Genomic DNA, 19,754 nt, shown 5'->3' on the forward strand with positions numbered 1-19,754 from the left:
GCAGGCAGGGAGAGAGAATATTCACATTTAAGCAAAGGAAAATGGTCCCAGGCTATTAGCATACAGATAAAACTGTTGTGGAATTGTTTCTGAATCACTTCAGATTGAATAAAACTGACATTTAACTCCACAGTGGTCTAATACAAATGCAGGCATAGGCTAGCATTCTAAACTCTGCTTTCATACTTCTGTTTTCCAAAATTGGTGTCAAATCCACAAATGACATGACTGGACAACAATAGTATTTTTTTATTTTGTGACATTTGTTTGATATGAGCCCAAAATGAAAACCTCTGAACACACGTTCCTTGCTAGTTTATTGGTAGTTTCATAAAGCATTCACATACTTGCATAAAAGGAATAAATAACATCAGTCACACACAGAGATGTTTTGTCCAATAAATACAATTTTTAAACATTTATTTTTTTGCTGTAAACAATATCTTTTCAAGCCTTAAAGATGATATGCTGATAAAGTCTCATCATTGTGTATTTCATGAACAATATAAACACCTAAAACAGCATGTCTTCCCTGAGTGTATTTGGAGTTAATGAGAAAGAGTCTATACTTTGTTGTGGAATGCAGAAAGGTCCTCCCGAGAAGACAGTGATGATAGCTCTTTGCCATCGGCTACGTTATAGGGAGCAAGAAGTCAGAAGACTTAGGCCTACACCACCATCACTAATAACATGGTATGGTATGTTTGTGATGCTTCTTTGCTTTTTCCAGAAAGTAGATGGTTTATCATTGCCACACCATTCAAACTATTGTTGTAATTATGAAGAGAAATGCTTAGAAAAAATAATCCAGAGATTGTTCATTCTACTTAAATACTGCAGGTCACTTTGGGGCCAGACACAATAGGCTACAGTGTTACTTCAGCGGACAGTCATAGAGATTTTAAGGATGGGAACGATTAGTGTGTTTAGTGAATTTTATATCCAACATCATCCAACTGCCTGTGGTGGAGGAGCTCAAAGTAGTTTGAAGAAAAGTAAACAGCAAAGGGCATGTTCTAAGTTGGACTAAGTTATCCTCAGCCTTGATACCACTGAGTCTTAACACTGCACCAAAATCGACTGAGTCACCTTCAGTCTTGACACCATCAGGACTCAGGAACCAAAATGTTAAAGTTGGCCCTCAAATCACAAGTGTCCAGTGTCTTGAGCCTTGGGCCAGGTGCCATTTGGGTTCCTGTGGAAAGCAGCCCATGTTGTCAATGGCACTTGGTAAATAATAGTATGTATACATAGAGTTTTAAAAATAAATACTATGGCATGGCAACAAAGACAACTTGCATATCAACACTGCTTTGGTACAACTGTCAGCCAATTTTAATTCTCCCTCTGCAATGTTTACCTGACCAACGTGACTTATGTCATCTGATCATCTGGCTTAAAAGCGCTTTAGCTTGTCAGGCTCATTGGACGCCATCTGGGAGAAGTCTCTGAAGATATCCTGATACGTCTCATCTCCTAGAGGGCACAGTAGAAATCTCATTATAGGAAGAGAACATGAAAAGCCCACTGAATGGCTTGGTCATGCATTGGATCAAAAATGGCATCTTGTTGGATGTGCGTGTGGAAACTATGACATCTCTCTCACTCACTCACTCACCCACTCACTCACCCACTCACTCACCTACTCACTCACTCACTCACTCACTCACCCATTCACACATTCACCCATTCACTCACTCACACACTCACTCACTCACCCACCCACTCACCCGCTCGCACGCACGCACACACGCACGCACGCACACACGCACGCACACACACACACACAGACAGCCAAGCACATATGGAGGACATAGGTGAGTGAGCAGGAAGAGAAAGACAGCCGTACCTGAACATGTTGCACAGCTTAGCAGCGATTGTCAGAGTCAAGCAGGTCAAGCAGTTGTTAAGCAGAGTGGAAAGTGCCAAACCCCACAAGACCAGATGACTAAGGCACACAACTCCTTTTGAAGGGTTGTAAGTAAAGTTGCACAGCATGAATAAGTTATAGGAAGCGAGCAAAGAAAAGCTTACAGTTGAAATACTAGCGATAAAGCACACTAATATTAGGAAGGAAAAAGACAACGTGGACAGTGTGTTTGCTAATGACCATACTGTATTTAAAGTGCAGATTTACAAAGAAACCAGAAAACAGAAAAAGGCACAAGCTCTGGAGTGGGAGGACAGAAGGAGAGGGCGACTGCAGGCGTCTGCAAAGCACAGGGATCATGCCACCAAGAGGAAACACCAGGACAGACGCTCACTCCTCCCAACATATCACACCATCATCAACACAGCACTCTCGTACAGAGCCTTCTCGACTTTCACCTCAGATATCCAACAGATGAGAACAGGGCATACCAAAACAATTGAAGTATTCCACTGGGTCACATCTTCCCTAAACTAAGGCTGGTTTTCCCCTACACAAAGGCTTACATCTTTGGCAGACCAGTTCATATCTCTGCCCACTGAAAGTCTATTTGTAACAGAATACCCCCCTAAATAAACACATTTCACTTTCAAACACACTGCAGACTGCCATATCAGGAAACCAGTGCATGACTGTCTCATGCATTAATTCCATTGTCCAAAAATGGCTCCTTCACTTTGCGGAGCACCATAACATGAAAACAGAAAAAGGTGGTGGTCACAAGATTAAACACATATGGGATCAGTGTTCTCAAATGCAGGATGTTACAGATCTTTGTGAACAGGTAGGCAGCAAACATGGTGACATAGGAATAAAAATCTATAATTCCTGACTTCTAACTAGCCACCCCTGCAGCTACAAATGAGACTGTTTCAACACAGAACACAAGTTGAATAAAAACATCACTATTATGGGATGCTGTATATAGCATCAACATAAAATAATGTGCACTGTAGTACTGAAAATTCTTCTACATAAAACCAATATAAACATATACTTTTCTTTTTTGCTTGGACTGTGTGCTATGGCCATTTACATAGAATAGTTGGTACAGTCTCTCTGGCAGGTTAGTGTATAGTATGGCTTCTGCAGGGCAGTGTGCTGACCTGAAGAACACAGCTACTGGTAAACAGTGACGTTTAAAGGGCTGTCCGAGACCGGCAGATAAAGGCCTCTCAACCCACTGCGTGTGCTGGTTTGGTGTTCATATCTACCTATCAAGTGATACATGGGGCAAGTTTCTGAGCAATGTTACTGGGCAACCACATGACCAGCTCCATGTGTTCTGATTGGATGATTTGCCTATTGCCCATTCAATATTCAATTTTGATTAAAGTTCTCCAGATAATAAATTGCTGCCCAATATGAACAGGAATATGCCCGAACAACAATACTCAGAAACACTGTCCAGCAGCACTGCTCAAGAAGTTGCCTTGTGCATCATCAGCTTTAGATTGACTTGACTGAAGTGAACGGTGTGAATATCCCAACTATTGATTGCTATATATATCGTACATATGTCTACAGTTTTAGAGTATTGTATGGTGAACTGGCTGTATGCTATATGTACACTCTATAGATTCACTCAAGCCATGTGCTATTGAAGCTTAATGAGCAGTCCTTTTGAAGTTACAGTACGTAAATGTTCTACTGGAAAGATATGAAGCACATGCACAGGTTGAGAAACAGTAGACTGAACGTCTGCAATGGTCTCCACTAAATCAGTGGACAAGAAACAGGGTAAGCCTGCCTACATGGGAGATGCTGATGACCCTAGCTTGAACTAGGTACCCTATCATAGAGCCCAAGCACAGAGTCGGTGGTCTCTGGTTTAGATCGCTTGACAATAGGTGTTCAAGTTAGTGCATTCATCATATTTCCCCTTTACTCGTGGTGTATGGTTCTGTATTAGTCCATCCTTTCCAACTTCTCTTACCAATAAGAAATTGTTTGTTGCACATGTGCATGAGGTAGCAAATGCCTTCACTTCTCTCATTAAAATCTCCAAAGGTGTTATTTGTCATTCGAAAATTGGATCAAGTTGTCTCAGTGGGCGACCAATACCAGAGACCACCACTCTGTGCACAGGGGCCGAACTTTCGAACCAAAAGGACTTCACAGCATTTCAATGCATACAGTGAATTCTCTACATACAACACAGACTAGTATTAGGAGAGCAGGAGAGATTAAATACAATATGAAATGAACTTCATCACCGAGCACAAAAAGGAAAAATAATTTAGCTGCAACATCCAGATAATGTGCAAAATATTTTTTCCGACAGCTAGGTGATAACACAACAGCCTCTCTCTGCTTTAGGAAGACATCAAGTCTGCAACCCTGCTTTGAGACCCATTTTATCATGGCATTGTGAAGCCCTCACAACCCAGTCCAGCTGAAAGTCACTGGGTATATACAGGTGCATCACCAACCAATTCTATGATTTTGAATGATTACAAATGCATTTGTGGTTTTGTTATAAACAGTCAACCTGTGGAACAGGTTGGGAACAAGCACCTATAGTGAAGGATTAAAAACTCAATCCTGACACCTAAAATTGGGAAACATACAAACCACATGTATGCATATTCATAATCTTATTTGGTTTCTCCAGATCTTATAACAATTGGATCGTTTTGCTAGCCAGCATGGGCACACACAACATGCCAAGATGCTGAGGTTTGTTTGCCTGTACGATACACATACATGACCACCATTTGATTTTTCCCCACAATGATGTTTCATAGTGCTCTATGGTCTGGCTGAGGTATTGAATATGTTTGAGTTTATATGCTTCTCTTGTTGCCAATTGATATGCAAATACTGAAATGAATTGGGTTTTTTTTTTGCTTGTTTTTTTTAACACATTTAGGACTCGTCCAGCTGCAGAGTGATAAACTCTTGTATGCATTTCTTATACTGCTGTTCAGTTTGGGTATTGTGGGAGGGATATTGACCTGGCTGGCCAAACACTCCCTCCGTCTCCCGCATCTCCTCGTTCATCTTCGCCAGACGCAGCCTGGACACAGAAGAGAGAAAGACAAGAGAAAAGGAGGTGAGTAGCAGGGAAGGACCGGGAGGAGGAAAGCTATTAAAGATGTGGGTGAAAAATGATGAAATTAAATCAAATTTGGTTGGCCATATATTGGCAATACTGGACCCAGAGCCTGTGTGCAGTTAGTGCCAGCCAGAGAATGCCTAACAGAAAATCTGCCACATCAGCCCAGAACAGACCAGAATATTTGATTACATCCTCACCATTTTTTAGTGACGCTGAGTACACTGTCCATTGCTTTTTATAGTCATTGGTGAAAAAGGACAAGTTGACATGCATTGATCAGGATGTTAAAAACGGGATGAGAGTAGTTGTGCTTGTTCTCACTTACAGAGTGACTATGTCAGCATTGGCAGCCTCTACAGCGATGGACAGCGGAGTTCTGCCATCAGTGTCGACAGCATTCTGTTTGGCCCCCCTCTTCAGAAACAGGCACACTTGACTGAGAGAATGGGCAGCAATTACAGTACGCTCCATGTAATAGATTTACAAGCAGGATGCTATAAGGACAGACCCAGCAAAACTACATCTGCACTGCTTGCCAACCATCTCCATGACACACCATGGTAGTAATTCATTTAGATAGTCAGCAGTATACAGATCATAAGAGTGAATAAGCTCCATGTTTAAAGGTCCATGGTGACACGTACCCTGTGTGGCCCAGAATCGTGGCATGGTGCAGTGGACCTCGGCCGCGGATGTCCTGTTGGTCCACATTACCAGCGTTCTGAAGGAGGAACTCACAGGTGACCAGTGAGCCCTGTGTGACAAAGCATCAAAAATGCATAATATAGACATGACAATTTACAGACTCGCTTGATTTATCACATTCTACTGTTAGATTTCACCAAAATAATAAACAAATACACCAATCATCTCATCAATTAAAGCAGACTGTAGAGTTGCGTGTTGTGCGTTGTGGAGTTCTTTGTCTCCGCCTCGTCCATTAATTCCATATATCGGGACACCTCGGTGGCTGTTATCAATAACGTATTTCACGCACTGTGGCACACCCACCCCTTGGACTGCCTGTATGAGAGGCGTCCGGTTGCTGTCCTCGGAGTTGACCCAGTTGATGTCGGCGCCATGTGCCATGGCCTCGGCCATGTCGGGGAGACTGCAGGCGCAGGAGGCCCAGTAGAGCAGCAGGTCTGACGAGAAGTCTGTCAGCTCGGAGAAGACCGGTGGAGACTCGACCCGCTGTACAGCAACTGGGGACTCGGACTCAGGCTCTGGGACACACACACACACACACACACACACACACACACAGGTTGTGTTAGGACTCTCGCTCAAACCTACAAAGGGCTACAGAGGCCTACCACTAAGTAATTATTCTATTCTATTCTTAAGATTTGCTGTTTGAATTGAAACATGGGGCCCTAATACAAATGACAACATGGATTTGATCATTTAATACCATGAGCAACATCCTAAGCGCAATGCTCAGCTCAATGCTCCCACGTGCCACATGACATTTTTGGTTCATGCACAAGACACTTTACTCACTGAGTGACTTTGCACTTTAAAAATTAGGGCCTATTGATATTCATTTAACCTGGTGAAACCATGTTACCCACTGATGTGTACCAGAAGAGTTTTCTAAAGGAATCACAGCTTTAGTGTACTATAAATATGTTTCTGTAGCCAGAGACTTCACAACAATATCTTCACAACAATATCTATATCTATATACTGTATGTGCAACCACTGAGCTGACTGTTTCCGTGACACACTAAAAAACCTGAACAGCACGACAGCGCCTCCATCTGGACAATCACTCACCTGGCTCACTGAGGCTGTTGCTGGAGGGAGTCGAGGCCAACATCTCCCGACTGCCATCTGCACTGTTCTGTATGCCACTATCCGCACTCCGCACTAGCAGAGGAGAACAACATCATATATGTCAGACGTCAGTTTCTCAAGGCACAATGACTTGCCTTTAAGAACACCAAACCACACAGAATAGCAAGGTGGGGTGCAGCACACTGAGAGAGACAGATATGGGATCCCAAACTGACTGCAGACGTCAGTGGACATCCTGGAAATGAGATGAAGTCTGTCAAGATGCTTCAGTCAGCCACTCTTTTACAGTGCCAGCCATTGATCACAGCAACAGTGGACACTGTCCACATGACAACATGGACGGAGGTGCAGAGGACACACAAGTGGACACACAGAAACAGTTTCAGTTGCAGCTACTTACAACTCCGCAGCTTTGAGGAAGTGTCAAAGTAGGAGAAGAGTGAGTCAAGCTCATCAGGGCAGAAGAGTGAATCACGGCGAACCTCCTGGCCAGTAGCCGCTACTACTCAGCGGTCAGAGTTTTTGAAGAAGGAGGGAGGCAGAGGCGAGCGTTAGTAAAGGAAAGGGAAGCACAGAGCAGGTCAGGTCAAAGGACAGGTCAGGGGTCAGGGGAGAGAGAAAAGGGAAAAGAGAGAGACATGGCCAGAGAGAGGAGGAGATGAGGGAAGAGAGATGTGTGGCTATACGAAGAGAGAAACAAGCAACTTTCAAGCTGAGGTGCAATTAGTCTACGGGCAAAAGCCAGAGGAGAGAGAAGACAGCCTCGTAAATGCTAGCAACACTAACCATCCAGAAATGTACGGCTTTTATGACTGTGGCTTGTGCTGGGGATTGGGGAAAGCATGTCTGACCCACCTGAGGTGCTGGAGGCTGTGCGGAGCTTTGGGGTGGGTGGAGGCGGCCGTGGGGGCAGGAACTCGGCACAACTCCTCGGCTGCTTATCCTGTTTGCTCAGGCTAATCACCTTAGCCCTCTGCTCCATGGCAGAAGGCTTCAGCACAAACTTCCTGTCAATGTACTTGGCTCTGATAAAGGCCTCAATCTCCTGTCTGTGAGGTTGCAAAAAAGTACAATTTCAAACAATTGAAAATCATAAAAAACAATGGCAGAATGTTGACTGACAAACAGTAGTTCATACACTGCTTGCTACCGGTGTAGATCAGGTAGCAAATCATGTTAACAACACTTAAATTCTGATGCAATATTCTAACTACGATTAAATATGGTCTACTAGTCTACTACTGAATGAAACAATATTGAGTAGATTCATCCTAAATTAGCATAACCACCTTCAGTCTTTTCTGCTGTAACATACTTGAATTTCCCCTTTCTCTTGAATTTCTCCTTGGGGATCAATAAAGTATCAATCTATCTATCTATCTATCTACAATACACAGTAAAGAGTGACAGCACATTCTTAATGGAGGAGTACCTGGGGTCTCCAGGCTGTGGTTTCCTGCTTCCCAGCTCCTCTCGACGGGCCTCATAGATCTGGTTTATCAGCCCATTTCCAAGTTCACACATTAACTGAAAACACATTCGCATGTCATGGCAAATAGAATAAGGAGTCTTTTAGGAGCAAGTAAGCAACACTGTTGAAAATTATCCTAAAGATTTCAGCTACTCAAACATGCTAATGGCACCTGTACATACTTTTATGACTGCTAAAACAGTCATACTCAAGTAGTGACCAATTAATTGAGATAATTAAGATATTTTGGTTCACACTCATACATAAACGATCAATATAAAGTTGAGTGAACCTTAAACTCTCCCATACAGAATCCACTAAACCTGCTGCATACTGCCATCTTACCTTGAGTAGTTCTGGCTCCCAGGAGTCCAGTGTAAGGGACCTGACTTTGGAGTTGTGCACACCCAGACTCCTGAGAAGAACAGAGTGAATGCACATCAACAAAACATCAGAGTTTTGCCTCAGACCTTAGAGCAGAACACTGGCCACGAACTAAATTAGGAATCTATAAATTGGACCCCTTTTGGAGGCAAGTCTCAGCCTGAGAACAGCGACAGCAACCTCAGCTGGAAGAACAGCAGCAGTTTGCTTTTTAATTTGCCATTTCTTAATTTCCACTGTCTTAAGTTGAATGAAGTGCGATATGTGCCTCTTTGTTTTTTCCATATGAGGACTCTACTGCAAACAAAATCTAGCTCTGGGTACAAATAAACAGGAGCCAAACTCCAGCAGCACAAATGCAGGAGAGTCGTGCATGCAGTACCTGTGTATGCCGGAGCACTCGATGCAGAGCGTGATGCCCAGGTTGATGCTGGCCCAGCGTGGCTCGGGCTGCCCACAGTCGGCACAGGTGTCGTTCCCGGGGATGGCCAGCACCCTCCCGAGGGCGCTCTCGCCCTTCATAGACCTGGTGTCACCCCCCGAGTCCAGACTGCCCAGGGACGCAGAGGACTTACGATCAAGCCTTGTCTAAAAGATGAAAGAGAAAGTTAACAATCATTTACTGTTAATTATTATACTTAATCATTATTTACTGTTTTGAAAAGGTCAGTGTCCTTGAACCGGTGACTTCCAAAATGAGGAACCCACAGAACAATAGGGTCCTCTGTTTTGTCCCAAGATCAGGAATAGACTGGGAGCTGCTATTTTAAATATGTTTCGGGTGATGGACACTCATGCTAGTGAGTGTTATTTCACAATATTTATTCTATACCCTGCAATACATCTAATAAAATTATCAAGATATACCCTTTTCCAAATATCCTGCAAACAGACATTTCTTGAGGCACAAAATGTATGCCATGCAGTCAAAAACATCTTCAAAAGACTAATGTGTTATGGCTTTTTGAACAATTTTTTTTTTCTTTTGCGACAACCAGTCACCTTGTAAGTCTCTTGTAAATGTATTGGTTCAGACAGACACAGGAGCATGTTCAGGTCTCCATGACACTCACCACGGGTTCGTCTCCGTTCTCCCTGAAGGCCGTGGCGATGCTGTCCTGCACCGCTTTGATCCAGGCCTGCCGCAGCTTCTCCGAGTCCGCCTGCATCATGCAGCTCCTGGGAGCGGGAGAGGATCACAATACAACTCATATCTCTCCTGAGGAGCTTCTCTATTGTGTGTGTGTGTGTGTGTGTGTGTGTGTGTGTGTCTCCCTTTGTGTCTGTGTAGCCCAGCTGGTACAGCATGGCACTGGTCAGGCAGGCCCGAGTTCAATCGGTCTCCACATGAAGGGAAATCACTGATAAGTACTGATAGAGTATAGGCCTGTGAGCTGCAAGCTAGGATTGAAATGTAATGTACACAACAAACTATAACATGATCTATATCATACCGTATAACTATAACATATTTTAGTCATTGGATTGACTGTGTCATAACATTTCTATTTATATATAAAATAATTCTGCAATAATGAATAAAGTACTGGATTTTTTTAGTTCTTTATCAAAATAGCTGTGCTGCGTTTGACAAAATGAAACCAGTGAAACTCTGTAACTTGAAACTGTAACTGTCTGAGACAGTTTGATTCTACATTAGTGTTCATTTTCATTTCTAATCTGCTTCACTTCTGGCTTATAACTCCAATGCTCACTTTGTGGGTGATACCACTTCAAAGCAGAAGCGCCGCTCAATGTCTTCACACGGCTTCACAGTACACAGTCGCAGGTCCTCCACAACCACAGTGGGGTTATCCTACAAAACACACATATGCACAAACACATGAAGGTCATTGCCTAAATTGACTATAAAATGTAGCTAATACAAAGAAGGCCTGGTTACTATTTTTCACCATAATGCCTCTCTGTCTTTCTCTCTCTCTCTCTCTCTTTCTCTCTCTCTCTCTCTCACACACACACACACACAGACACACACACATTTACAGGGCTTAAAGCAAAGAACAATTCTGAGTCTGAAGTTCTCAAACGTTCTTGAAGATGTCATAGTCCTATAGGCACATTGACTATTTTCAAATCTTCGACAGCCCAGCCCATGCCTAAACACTTTAAGCCCTGCACACATACACACTGACTGTGATAGAAAGTGGGTATTCCTACCTTAAATTTCTTCTGATAAACCATCTGGCTATTTTGAATGGAGAACCAGCGCCTTAAAAAAATAATAATAAAGAATCACTTGAGCAAGAAGCACAGTGGGGGGTTGAAAAGAACTTAAACTCAGCACAAATCACTATTTAACAGAGAATGTCCTTTTGGATGTCATGTACCTGTTATTATCTGCTTTTTTCCTGTCATGCATCAAAACAGAGGGATGGACCACAAGAAGATGGATGGGTTAAACAAAACCAGGGGAAACACACACCACAAGGAAACAAAACAAACAGGAAAAAAAACTGCAGAACAAATAAGGGACATGAAACAATGACGGAAACAAAACAAAAATGAAGAATGGAGTGACTGGTATGGCAAATGTTGTGAGTTGTCTGATCTAAAAAGGGAAAATAACATGCAGACATTCTTCATTTCTTTATGCCATGGACCCCAGCAGGGCCATGTGCTTTTGTTCATTTGCACTGCCACTATTTGTTTACCTATTCCATGTTTTAAAGGCGTTGCTAGCCCTTTTGAACAGGTAACCCTCCATGGCAATCCCATTGTCTGTGTCCACATTGTACTCTAACTTAGTGTCCTCGTTGAATAAGTCCTGTATTGCAAAAAATCAGTTCACAATCAGTTCAACACTGCAAATCACATTTCCAAAGCACTCTTTCAGAACAAACTGGTTATGAGGCACAATAAAAGCATGTGAGTGTGGAGGGCATCTACGGTATCAATTTTGTTTTGATTTGTGAAGATACGGGTTACCAGCGAGGAGTGAATGTCTGAAATATGCTGGCCAATAATAGTGGTCAGGCAAGAGAAGATGCACACTTACTTGTAGCGCTGCCTATGAGAAGCATAGCAAGAGGAAACAGAATAAGGCAGGAATTAGGAACAGCCACCAGAGCAAGACAGAACAGGCAGAGGGTGAAAGGAAAGCGGGTGAGGGAGCATGAATACATGTGGAGAGGAATCTGCTGTGCACTCAGGATTATCAGTGCTTTGATCTGCATACAGTGGAGAATGCAGGTCCACAGGCACAAATGTGTTTGCATATGTACAAACACAGAGTCCCATGAACACACACTGGTCATCTGGGGAGTTTTTAGTTGAGGTGACCTTTTATACCTCGGTTAGCCTTTCTTGTAATAAATGTAAATCAATCCAGTGTTGGGTTTCAAAGCCTTAGGGAAACTATAGACTACCTTCTGTTGGATAGTGGAATGTTTCTGCTCCATGTCTCTTTTCTCTTTTGCAGCATCAACCACAAGCTGATCCAGCTGAAACAGAGACAAAGAGCACAACAGCTAGAGTAAGAAAGTTACGAACAACCACCTGCCCAGCAGCAGGTAAACAACTGACCTACATTTACATCTGACTGTATGGTATCGAGATACTAAGTTAGTCTCTAGTACTGTAGAAGCCATGAGTGTTTGGAAGAGACCGGTTTTACCTGTATGCCTAGTTGTTTCATAAGTGGTTGAAGCTCACTAAATAGGTCATAGCCTTGGTGGAAGAAGCTGAGATGAGCTTGCATGAAGGACAGCATCTGTGACATAAAATGATGTTTGAGAGAAACATTTTAAACATGCTTTTAAAAGTTAAAAAGTAAATCTGGGCAGCAATACTGTACATGACAGATGGTTGTAATATCAGCCTATTCAAATGGGTGAATCGGTCTATCAGAGCATATTGCTTTGAGTTAATACATTCACAGTATATAATTACTGCAAAAAGATAATTGACTATTATAATCCTGATTCAATAGGGGGATGTGGAGAGATTACAAAAAGCCCCATCACTCACTGATTTGAGGATTTCAGATCTTCTTTTAGACTGGAGGACATTGATCTGGAAGAAACAAATAAGTTTCTATGATGAGCAATAAAAACGCAGAATACAGTAGAATGAGACTGCTTATATTGAGGACCAATTTTTGAGAAACATCTGAGAGAGAAATCATGTCCAATTGACCTCGCAGTCTTGATTAACTGTATTTGAAATACTAATATAAATCAAGTATTACATTGTAAACACCTGTAACGCAACATGGATCCCAGAACTAGGTCAACCATATCTTTACAGGCTCCCTGTGTCTGGCAATTCATCAAAGAGGACAGCCAGCTTCCTGTTTGGACTCTCACCTGCAGCACATAGTCCAAGGCGATGTGGCGGAAGCACTTTCGCGTGGTGGTGAGGATGTTAGTGGCCTCGTCAACCTCGTGCGTTTTGTTCCGAGGCACCTGAGCGTTCTTCACCAGGGCCACCTCCTTCTCCTCACTGACCTTGTCAAACTGCTTCTTGGTCTCTTTTATTTTCCGAAGGTCTCTAAACACAAGGGTTATTTTGATATTTTTTAAAAATCATATAAAGATGGCTTATCTTTAGTTGAATGGTGATTTTGAAGATAAAATGTAAGCACAATACAAGCTCTAGTGTTTGATAGGAGCTGTGTTCCACCAGGCTGATCATTACAGTCTGTAGCATCATTGTCTCGTTCTGAATGTACAGTATCTTTGGATGAGATCTATGAGACATTATGTGAGAAACCCCATAATGCTATGAGAAAGTACTGATCTATGACACTTACTCCTTCACAAATGTCTGGAGTTGGGACTTTATTGATCTCTGAGCTTGATCAAATAAAATCTGTGAATCGGAGAAAAATGGGCATAATAGGCCTATCAGAATTACAACATTAAATCAACATTGAATAATAACATGCAGTTATAACATGCAATAAATTTCAAGAAACTAGTGCTGCTTCATATTTGAGAAATTTTGAATATGAACAATAACAAATGTCTCTGAGGAAATCAGTGAATAATGTTCTTACTGTATGGTAGTTATTCATCTCTTGCAGACTTTCAGCGAACTTGGTTAAACTCGACTGGAAAACAAAAGTACCAAAACTCTGAATAGCGTTGACAATGAATTTTGCAGGTTAAGGTTGGGTGTACAGAAATGAAACTGTCAAATGTGCCTCACAAACATTTTCTCACCTCGATGACCACATCTCTAGTGGACTGCAGAGCGAGGTCTCTGATACCGTTGACAAACTGCTTGTTGGCCAGAATATAGGCCCTGCCAGCATCAATCATCCCAATACAGAGCTTGACCAGCTAAAATGAATAATAAAAGGGAACCAAAACTTCAAAATGAAAAATAGTCATAAGCTGACAGTACTATATCTGTAAAGCAACCATGTTGTGATTTTGTGGGCTCACTGGCAGGTGTGTTTTTGAGAGTTTATTCTGACCTTGTCTAGTTTGGACTCCAACTCCCCGACATCTGTCTCCACTTCCTCGATGGTCGCTCTGCACACAGAAGAGGCATTCAAACATGGCGATAAGTAGAGTAGCGTAGAGTCAGTAAGTAAAAAAAAACTACATTCAAGAATGGGTAAATTAAATGGTAAACTCTCTTGCCATTTCCAGTATGTATAAAACTTACCATTTTCTCACAATGTAAATCCCTGACACACCAGTAACAAACATTACATTACTCTACCAGCATCACACTGTGAGCAGAGCCATTTCATTTTTGTCTTTGTTCACTTGAAATGAACCACTGTGATCCGATCTTGCCAGCCCAAAGAGCTCCTAGTCCACTGGCTGGCACTTGTTAAATCAATATAAAATGAATATTCACTCTGTTCACTTTTCCTTTGAAGTCCAATTTACATAGTGGTACAGAGGATTAATCCTTTTCACAGATCAATGGTGGCAGAAGTGCTAACCAAACCATTCTGTCTGCCTACAAGGTTATACAAAATCCCAAGGGTGTCGAAAGACTGGAAACACTGTAGTGTTTTATGTTGAACCCCCCACACCATACCTTTAAACTATCATGGAACCGGGACCCAGAAAGTCAATGACTTGTCCCCTAAACAATCACCATAAATGAGATTTTCTATCTAGATGGTTGACATTGGGATGTCAAAAGAATGCAACAATTATGTACATGAAGTCTTTACAGTCTATACATATTTTGAAAGATATATAATTATGGCATGGAAAATATTTTGTATAATACCTCCTCAATACCTCCTGTCTCTTTACAGGACAGCCCTAATTTAACACAGTAGCTTTTTGTTGAAAGGGTTTCATTTGTAACCAGAATATCTTGTAACTGTTAGAGTAATCTAATATCAGGGCAATGCCTTTCATATGAGATGAGTGGAGGAAAACAACATGCCATTCTGTGACTGTACCCTCTAGCTAACAGACCCTCATGTCTGATGCTCACATGCATGCGAAACGAGAGGGCCAACACAGAAGCCAGACTCTTCACGCATGCAATCACATACACACACACACACACACACACACACACACACACACACACACACACACGCATACATAGGCCAACTGTGAGTAAGACAAGGATGCAACACATTAACTGTTCATCCACAGTACAGCTTTAAAATAAAAACCATAATAGACATGTCCATCATCCACTACAATGAAAACCAATAAATTGAAACCCTCTACGTACTTATCACTCTGGCCTGAAAAAACTCCACATTGCTTGTTCACACCATATCAGCAACTGTTTCAAGACCACTGCAGAATTTGCCACGTAATACAAGGAAACATCATGGTAACATGTCCTTTTGATCCAATCAAGATTGTGACATTGTCAAAAATCATCTGCATGACTGAAATAGTTACAGTTGATGTAAGTATGGGTCTAACCCTCATACTGTAGTTTTTGTCAGGGCAGATCATCCTGCATGCTAAAAGTAAAGACATTGGCATAAGCCGTTATTTTCCATTTCACTCTGATGCTTTAACTTGTGCTGTATTGACAGGACACAGTAAGGACCTTAAGAAAGTTTTCTTCCTGTAGAAACTATGAAATGTAGGCCACAAAGTCCCCTGGTGGCCCTGAGTGACAGATGAGGTTCCTCTATTGCTTTGACGACAGCATACTAGAGAGTAGGGTAAACAAATCTGATAAAAAAACTATTCAGCTGAGTGGCTGAGGCTAAACTAAATAATGACTAAATAAACTAACTACATTTTTAATCCATTAAGCCAACTTATCCATTTTTATCCAAAAAACTACTTTCAATGCAGTTAACAAGGGTATTTTATCAACATGACTGTTATTGGAAAATCACGTTTAAAGTATTATCTCTTGGTTTTAAGGTAAGTTAAATAAATACTTTTATATTAGATTTGATTATATTAAAAGTATGTTATATGTTTTTTTCATATATTACACTACAATAGAACAATACTAACCCAGTCTAAAGTACAACTGTTGAAGTAGGCTACTGTCTGTCAGTCCTGGAATGCTGATAATCATTTACTATGTCCCTAATGACAAGCCCTCAGTAATGCAGCATAATAATCTCAACCCAGTCTATACCACAGTCTGGACAAAACTGAGAATAACCAAACTCCAGTGCCTCTTGAGTGTCATCATTAGAAGGTCTAAAGACACATTTGTCATGGTTTGTCTGGCCTGCATGTGTAGGCTTACTCTATCCAAACGTAGTAGACTAATCAGGAACTATTGAGTGAAGTAGTATATTGAAGTGTTCTTTAAGTGCAAATAGTTTAGAAATGTGTCCGTGTTAATCTAACGAAAACACAATGATTTTTATTTACATACAGGTATTTATACAGCACTGAAATCATTTTGAATATTTTTTTCTAATTTTCTGCTACAAGATTTAATCCCTTCCACCTTCCATCTGCACTATAGAGTAAAATCCAACTTGTGCCCTTGAGCATGACTCATGCCCCCCTCCCCACAGGCTGCTTTGTCCACATCACCTCCACCATCACACGGCATTGCGCTTGTTTCGCCTGGTAGATTACATGTCTTCTTTAATACTGTATGTAGATGGGATATGACAGACGAACAAGAGCACTGAGTCTATCAGAGGTGCACAATGATACAGCTTTCTAGTAATACAGGAACCTGACAATCACAGTCTGAAGAATGATATCAATGATATCTCGCAATATTCAGACAAAATCTGAATTGCTTTGTCTTCAGACATATGAAAGTTGTTTTGGCAACATTAGATTACCAAATTGAGTGACCAAATTTCACAATGAACTCTAAGACTCACAATGAGTCTTACAAAGGTACCAAAAAAAGCACCCTGGCAAATTTCACCAATTAATCTTTGTATTATCTAAAGTATTTTAAAAAAAAGAATACACAAGAATACACATACTAAATTATTTTTTTTACATGTATGTTTTTTATATTCCACTGTAGAAAGATTGCATGATTAGCCTACCTAACTGACCACGGAGTTTACACTGTATTTGGCTGAGAAATGGCTGGACATGACAAATAGCCGGACTCTTTTTTACTGGATATAGCCTACACCACAGCACAATTTGCTGCATGACATGTTACAACTAAGCCTGCTGTGGACAAGTACTGTAAGCCTGCAGTGGGAAAGACGCCAGCTGATAAAGAAAAAACATTGCAGGCTGACACCCTGTCTGTCAGATATCCCTATAGGCAGTCAAACACTTTACCTACATCATACCTAACTGCATCATGAAAACATGATCTTGGCGTGGAACACCTACCACCTGCCTGTGTGTGCCTGCCATATTGATGGTAGCCTAGGCCTATATCACAGAGTGCATTAGTGTTGCTGTGTCTATGTAGGGTATTGAATTGAAAATAACACAATGTGCGACTCAAAAGAGGGCTTCCATTCTCATGTGATTTGGCTCAACTGCAACCAGACCTCATTCAAAGACAATCTATTCATATTTGTAACAGTGTAGCAACACAAAGGCAAAGATGATCTCATTGCAGCCAGAGCACCAACCAACAAAGAGCTCAGACTAAGTGGTGGACAAGCCTTTGACAGTTCCTCACTAAGGCAGTAAACTAAAATGCCTCTAATATTTCCCTAATTCTCCAGAGCAATCACATAAGCATTACAGGACAATGAAGCTTGTCAGTGAATCAGAGCAGTAGCTTAAGGTTACCTTATGTCAGCAAGCAAATCACCTTGATTGGCATGTGACATAAGAAATGTGATGCTTTCCAAAGAAAAGGAGTAAAACTAAATTCAAAAGTTGTCCCATAGAAAGCTCACTGAATTTAGGCTGGAACTGTTGTGTTGGGAAAAACTCAGTCAGGTCTCAATCAGGATTCTTAAACAGCCTCGGGTATTCCCAAGCATCTGTCCATTGCCACTTATTTTCTTTTGTCTGATGTCTGGAAGCTTGACAACATCTGTCACTAGTGTTGTAGCCTACAAAGTAACATAACATCCCACGCAGCCCTGTTTTAAGGAAAGCGGGACAGTAGCCTACAAGTTTCTATTCCGTGCATGGGACATTAACGTGAGAAAATCGCACAGAGCGAGAAGCATAATTTATTGTCTGTAGGCCTATATCGCACAATGAGGCATACAAAAAATCGTCTACAGTAGCCTAGAACTGGGTTTGTTCATGTAAAGACAGATCAAAATAGGGTGCATGAATGAGGGAACACGTAACGCAGCATCCGTGCACCTGCAGTCATGTAAGCTATCTATACTCTCTGTTTATAATCGCCTCTTCAACAGAGTGCGAGCGACGATCCCCCCGTCCAGATGCAGGTTGATCCGACGAGGAAGTTCGAAGTGCAGCCAGTGCATTCATAGAAGCGGCACTGTCGTGTCTCCATCATTCATCATCACAAATATTCTATTCCGCAGCCGACATAAGCAGTCGCACCATCAAATGCCCTGGCCTGAACACATTATTGTGCGTGACTGTGAACATTTGCCTCGTTTTGAAAGAGATGACACAACCGCAATGAATGGGTAATGATTGGGGGGAGAAACGTAGGCTATAGGGCTTTCTTTTTTGGGATACGTGCCACATTGCATTTCATTGCAGCATTTGGAAAAGACGACAATAATTGTTGGCCTACCGGAATCGAGGAGAATCTTTCAGACAATCTTCAAAATCCACAGTCACCTTCATTGCTTCAGTTGGAAGGAAAATGCGCTTCTGAAACCTGTCTTCTTCACCAAAACCAACGATCGAGATGCAAGAAACCCTGCCTCGACTGAACGCTAGCAATTATCTAGCATTTACCAGTTATATTTCAGAATAACTAAGACAATAACTGTAAAATATTTGCAAAACACATGTAGCCAATTATTGCTGAAATGGTCATTGCATCGATTACTATAAACCTACGTCAATCCGTTCACCAGAAATTCAGTCCCACCCCATTCTGCTTGCTATTGTCAGGCACATGAATGTCAGAATATGCGGCCAATGAGAGTCGGTCTTGCGACTACAGTCAAGTCAGGAAAAGATGTCTTGGTTGGACCAGATATTATATGGATTTTAGCCTATCCTATCTGTTGTTATAAGATGGGTTATCAAAATCTTAATATACTGAGAAAAAGTTATGTTATAATATTACAACAGTCAAGTAAAAAAACAGCATTTTACCATGTTTTATGTACAAAGTCCATCTAAATTGCGTGGGTTAATTTGAAGTACGAGTCATTGTTTTTTGTCTATTTAAGACAGTATGATGATCATAATGAAATTAATTTTGTGACTGTACACAACATTGCAGGACTAGCCCCTAGAAAACGTTGTCAGAGCACCCCGCCACACCTTGCCAAGATGGTAGAATAGGGCCATCTGGCGTCTTTCTAAATCAACACTTTTGATATTTTCATACTTCTGACACCGCTTCTATTGTGTTTTATTCTACCGTTCATATAACTCTAAAAGTGAGGTCAAATTGATCAACTGAGGCAATGCAGTGATGCGAAGTGAAGTGTGTGACTATCCACACCTAATTGGGAGCTGCTGCACCAGCAAACTAGCAGGCTACCAGCAAACTGCACTGCAACCTTGCACCATTTCCAATATCTTGAAATAGCTGCATCCAACTCATTTAATTGCAATTTTGCATTGGTATATTTT

At 41.5% G+C, this 19,754-nt stretch overlaps 1 protein-coding gene across 10 annotated transcripts; it reads right to left on the reverse strand.

The window, feature by feature from the left end:
* Positions 1-300: 300 nt before the first annotated feature.
* On the reverse strand, positions 301-19,053 carry acap2a (ArfGAP with coiled-coil, ankyrin repeat and PH domains 2a). 10 transcript variants are annotated; one of them, XM_042090053.1, is made up of 27 exons: positions 18,736-19,053; positions 14,087-14,144; positions 13,830-13,949; positions 13,664-13,717; positions 13,418-13,476; positions 12,972-13,155; positions 12,634-12,678; positions 12,281-12,376; positions 12,033-12,107; positions 11,663-11,674; positions 11,319-11,431; positions 10,995-11,015; positions 10,825-10,876; positions 10,362-10,462; positions 9,720-9,825; positions 9,029-9,234; positions 8,608-8,677; positions 8,224-8,318; positions 7,647-7,840; positions 7,192-7,293; positions 6,771-6,863; positions 6,003-6,217; positions 5,636-5,745; positions 5,317-5,427; positions 4,888-4,949; positions 1,361-1,476; positions 301-1,195 (listed from the first exon to the last, which is right to left on the reverse strand). In XM_042090053.1, the coding sequence occupies exons 1-26, from the start codon at positions 18,786-18,788 to the stop codon at positions 1,397-1,399; spliced, it is 2,487 nt and encodes an 828-aa protein (XP_041945987.1). In that variant the 5' UTR covers positions 18,789-19,053; the 3' UTR covers positions 301-1,195; positions 1,361-1,396. The 10 variants fall into 10 exon arrangements, with proteins under 10 accessions (XP_041945987.1, XP_041946040.1, XP_041946025.1 ...); XM_042090106.1 differs by lacking the exon at positions 11,663-11,674; XM_042090091.1 differs by lacking the exon at positions 10,995-11,015.
* Between the last annotated feature and the right edge of the window lie 701 nt (positions 19,054-19,754).

The sequence above is a fragment of the Alosa sapidissima genome, chromosome 1, assembly GCF_018492685.1.
Source record: "Alosa sapidissima isolate fAloSap1 chromosome 1, fAloSap1.pri, whole genome shotgun sequence".
NCBI classification, from domain to species: domain Eukaryota; kingdom Metazoa; phylum Chordata; class Actinopteri; order Clupeiformes; family Clupeidae; genus Alosa; species Alosa sapidissima.